This window comes from Boleophthalmus pectinirostris, unplaced genomic scaffold (assembly GCF_026225935.1).
Source record: "Boleophthalmus pectinirostris isolate CB_2022bp ecotype Guang Dong unplaced genomic scaffold, ASM2622593v1 HiC_scaffold_14, whole genome shotgun sequence".
NCBI classification, from domain to species: Eukaryota; Metazoa; Chordata; class Actinopteri; order Gobiiformes; family Gobiidae; genus Boleophthalmus; species Boleophthalmus pectinirostris.
In genome coordinates, this window is record NW_026571047.1 from 11,841,883 (window position 1) to 11,846,666 (window position 4,784).

Genomic DNA, 4,784 nt, shown 5'->3' on the forward strand with positions numbered 1-4,784 from the left:
AATCAGGTCCACTGTGGAACAAGTATGTCTTTATAGGGAGCACTGGCACTTCTGCTGTTTGCTTTCACCTGCACGTTTACCTTGCGTTGGTGAAGACAAATAAAGGCAGTTTTGGTCGCTTTACTTCATGTTTCTTGTAAGTAATGCTGAGTCGGCATCCCACACTCTCAATCCGTCGTCTCTCTCTCGGTTTTTCCAACGGCAGGATTCAGTTTGAGTGACGTCTGGAAAGTGCATCTCTGAGCCTGGAAATAAAACAACATCCGATTGGTTATTTATGAAGCTTCCTGTTTGTTGAGGGGCGCAGAAAGAAAAAGAAAATGACTGTCAACATTGTATAATAATGTAATAGTGTTCTAAAACTGTAATAAATAACAGTAGTTCATTTAGAGTGTCATTATAGCAGATGGCACATTACATTACATATTATGTTCACTGTAATGAAGCACATCACTAAGTATTGATTATATGCACACTCTGTAAGCCTTAAAATATTATTTTAATATTGCCACATTGTCTGTTCATTTATTTTCAAAATGTGTTATTTTTGTCTGTATTTTTGGAGTATATGGAAATTGTTTGGTAAAATAAAAGTCAAATTTTAAATTATGCACACAATTAACTGTGTATAGTAACAAATAGTACTTAATGTGTGACGATCTTCAGGCTTTGATTATGCAGTTAACACAGTATTAAGCTCTGTAACATATTCTTACAATATTATTAGTAAAAGCAAAGGTCTTTGTTCAGTATGATAAATTCCGATGTGTTTGTTGCAGTTGCACAGAGATGTTATGTGCGTGCAGAGCGTCGTATGCAAATGAGCGCGCGCGGAGCTCCAGTGACAGCTGCAGCATTAGACCAATCAGAGCGCGCGCAGATGCAGCCAGTTTGAGCTCGCACGAGGAGGTGTGTGAACCATGTCAGCTCCACTCTGATGTGCGCTCGAGCCAAACATTCAGATTGACTTGAGTTTTGGTGAAAGTGCTAAAATGTGTGCAATGATGCCGCTCTGCCAAAGTCTGCGCGGGTTTTTTACGGTTGTCTTGGACCTAAACATGGATTTGTTTTTGTAGAACTCATGAGAGCATACTCAGAGCGGCACTTATTAATGGACTCGTATCTCCGCTAATGATGTCTATGGGTTTCACGCCTGACAGTCTCAACGCGGCAGACCCCTCCAAGTCGGCCTTTCTGGAGTTTGGCCACGGACACCCGGCACACCAGCAACCATCAGCCGGACTGTCCCATATCTACCCGGTTCACGGCCTACACGCCGCGGGGCACTCCCAGCACGACAGCCCGTTCCCCACCGGAGCGTCTTATGGACGCTCTCTGGGCTACCCCTACCCCGGCACCGTCAACACTCACCCTCCATCCGCTTACATGCCCTACGCGCACGGCCACAGTCCCGGGAGCGGCCTGGGGCATGGAAGGGCTCAGCTCGCAGGTACGTACAGCATGTGGTTGGGGCGGGTGTATTCTTGTCTGGAAGTAACACAAATGCTGTCATGTGTCCTAAAACAGTACATCTTTACTTAAAATATATTAAAAGTTTACCTGAGTCATCTGTACAAATTCCATGCGTAAAAGTCCATAGCGTCCATCCAGTGCCTGACGTTGAGGTTGCTCCTGTGTGTCATAATAAAGGCAGATGAAGCCATTCATTTTATTGACCATAATTTTCTGTGGCTTGTACAATTATAGCTTATGTATCCCATGCATTTACCTCAGGAACGCGTTTTACCCTCACTAAACACGAAGAAGACCAAGATTGTTTAAAGGCATATTATTTTAATGATGTCTGTGTATTCCCAATGGTAATGTGCTTGGAAGTCTAGGGAAGCTCATAACATCAAGATTTTATGAGTTAACAAATACAAATGTTTTTTTCGACATGTGAAAAAAGTGTGAAGAAAATTATTAGATAAAGAATGCATTTATGTTTGAGCCTTGAGCTATTGGGCCTTGATTGTTGGAACCACTTTTATGCAAACTGTGTGCGTGCGTGTGTGTGTGTGTTTCAGATCGGGACAAACCCACAACGGTGCCTGAGACCAGAGATATTCGTCTAAACGGCAAAGGGAAGAAAATCCGGAAGCCTAGAACCATTTATTCAAGCCTCCAGCTGCAGGCTCTGCACCAGCGCTTCCAGCAGACCCAGTACCTGGCCCTACCGGAGCGCGCGGACCTGGCTGCCAAATTGGGCCTTACGCAGACTCAGGTGCGCACATGAACTAAACAAACAATGCTTGGGTTTAGAAACATCACATAAATAAGCTTGTCTTTTTTTTTTTTTTTTTTTTTTTTATCGGGGTAAATGTGCCCATACAGTCTATTGCTCCTAATCTGTCAGATGATTCCTTATCCCGCGGTGTCACTGGGCGAAGGATGTTGTTGGTTATTAGCCTTAAGAGGAGACGCCTTATCTGCTCAGGGGGATCATAGTGCTGAAGAAGATCAAACGAATAACATAATAGTTGTCGTTTGTAACCCAATCCCATAATGCAGGCCTTATTTACGATGCTTAAAGTCTACCCGTCATTTCAAGTTCAATATAATTTTACGCACGCGTAAATTTACAACCAAATTACTCTAATTTTAAAAATTGACAACGCTTTATTAAATTTACTTTTAGCCTACATCTTATGGCAAGCTGCTTTTTCAAAATGTCTCTTTATTAGTTGTCCTATTTGCATGTAATTAAACATGTCATTGATTTTAGATATAGGAGACATTCCGTTTGTCTGTGATCCTTTTAACTATCCCACGCGTTTCCCGCATATTTTACCACCTAAATTATGCGTTGTCTAAATAATAATTTGACACCATTACAACACTGGGCCTACGTTTAATTTCCCTTGTAAACTGAAGACAAGCAGGTGCACGCGCCGCTGTCAACAAACCATTACGCACAAAAGAGGGCAAAAACGAGCCCGTCACTTGTCGCCATATTGCTTGTGATCTCTCCACTCGCAATATCAATGGCCTCATTACGACGCGTGAGTTGACAGGTTCAAAATAACAGACAAACAAACCAATCTCGTCTGTCATCTGATATGCCTTTCACTCATTTTGAAATAGAGGTATTACAACAACATTCCATTCCTGTATTCTGCAATCTCGTTGTTTTATTTAGCCTAGTATAAACTCACACTATTGTTGCAGTTTAAATATAGCTCTTTTATGACAAATTATCTAAAATTCGCTTTTAGCTTTATAAATCATGCGTCCATGATGGTGCCATAAAATACGAACAATGAGAGTTATAATGGATTAGCTGTGCCACTCAGCCTTGGCCTGCCATTATGAGCCAATAGGCCTGGGATTTACTAAGCCAACACACAACATTGGAGTTAGGAGGAGTTTCCCTTTTTATTGTTCAAATATCCCTTTAAAACCAATGGTGAAAAGCATATTGAATTTTTACAAGGGGAAAATATGCCTGTAAAAACCCTTTCACAGCATTATGTCCATTGTGCGCACACCGACCGCACTGACAATATTATGTGTGCTCTGTCTTTTTAGGTGAAAATATGGTTTCAGAATAAGCGCTCCAAGTACAAAAAGATTATGAAACATGGCAGCGGATCAGAGGGCGAACATCTCCACAGCACCGCCAACTCCATTTCGCCCTGCTCGCCCGGTTTGCCACAGCTTTGGGAGGTCTCCATGGCAAACAAAGGCGCCCAAATGCACCCGAACAATTATATGAACACTTTTGGTCACTGGTACCCAAACCACCACCCTCATCACCAGGACGCAGTGCCCAGGCCCCAGATGATGTGAATGGTTTTGATTGGCTGCTTGGACGCGGAAGTATCGGAACTCTACCTAACTTCAGTTATTGTGTGTTTGAACAATGTGTTTCACTGCGTTTAGATTTTTGCCCATCTTTAAAACGTGGCCAGCCATCAAACGCCGTTATTTTATTCTTGTGAAATGCCAAGTGTGGTTTTGCGTGTGTGCAGTTTACAGACATAAAGACTGCTAAAAGAAAGCAAACTGCTTTTGTCATTTTTATATGCTATTGCTCACGTGGCTAACAGGTTATAGGCTTTTTGGTAAGCTAACGGATTTTAATGTTTCCCTCAAGCGTCAGGCTTATTGGAAGTTGTTAACAATGTTACAGAAATGTGTCCGTACTAAGGTAGCCAATAAAATTAAATTTAGCCTATTATCAGAATTTATAGCCTAGGCCTTTAGACAGCACCGGTCCAAATATGGCAAACTCTCTCATTGCGCAGTTTACTCACACACACGAAAAGTTAAAAACAAACCAAATAAAATCAGTTGATGAGAAAGAGGACTTGACGCCATTTTACCTTGCGTTATGGTGACTTCAGTTTCTGTAAGTGTTGGTACACGACAACGAGGTGCAAAAATGTCCAAAACGCGTAACCTTTACGCACACTAACCTTTTTCAACATCATGCATCTTATTCTTTCAAATAGGTTCATAGCGTGAATAGAGTCGAAAAGTGCTCCAAGACAACGTTTTACAATCTATTTTCTTTGTGCTTCGTACAAGGACTTGACTCCACCGTTGTCAAAATAGGATGATAAATGGCGGCACGGTGAACTCGGCCTGATTTATTGCAGTTTACAGTGATTCGCACATTATGGCGCATACTGGCTGCGCACACTGTCCAAACACAGTGATTTGGCTATTTACGCTAGTGCCTTGGTCCAGGCAGATGCTGCTAATGAAGCCGAGGCAGAGCACTGATTAACGAGGTCTAGCTGTTTTAAAAGAAACAACTAATGGCTTCTTTTATCTTTTTC

General features: G+C 42.0%; 1 protein-coding gene across 1 annotated transcript; it reads left to right on the forward strand.

Moving 5' to 3' along the window:
- Positions 1-920: 920 nt before the first annotated feature.
- On the forward strand, positions 921-3,977 carry dlx4b (distal-less homeobox 4b). Its single transcript, XM_020924281.2, has 3 exons — positions 921-1,450; positions 2,028-2,224; positions 3,529-3,977. Exons 1-3 carry the CDS (start codon positions 1,132-1,134, stop codon positions 3,787-3,789), a joined length of 777 nt encoding a protein of 258 aa, XP_020779940.1. The 5' UTR covers positions 921-1,131; the 3' UTR covers positions 3,790-3,977.
- The last annotated feature ends 807 nt before the right edge of the window (positions 3,978-4,784 follow it).

Bases quoted from the DNA above. Each gene is read 5' to 3' on its own strand.
- dlx4b (XM_020924281.2), top strand. From the start codon at position 1,132: ATGATGTCTATGGGTTTCACGCCTGACAGTCTCAACGCGGCAGACCCC. The intron at 1,451-2,027 runs GTACGTACAGCA...TGTGTGTTTCAG, and splicing joins TGGAAGGGCTCAGCTCGCAG to ATCGGGACAAACCCACAACG. The intron at 2,225-3,528 runs GTGCGCACATGA...CTGTCTTTTTAG, and splicing joins TGGGCCTTACGCAGACTCAG to GTGAAAATATGGTTTCAGAA.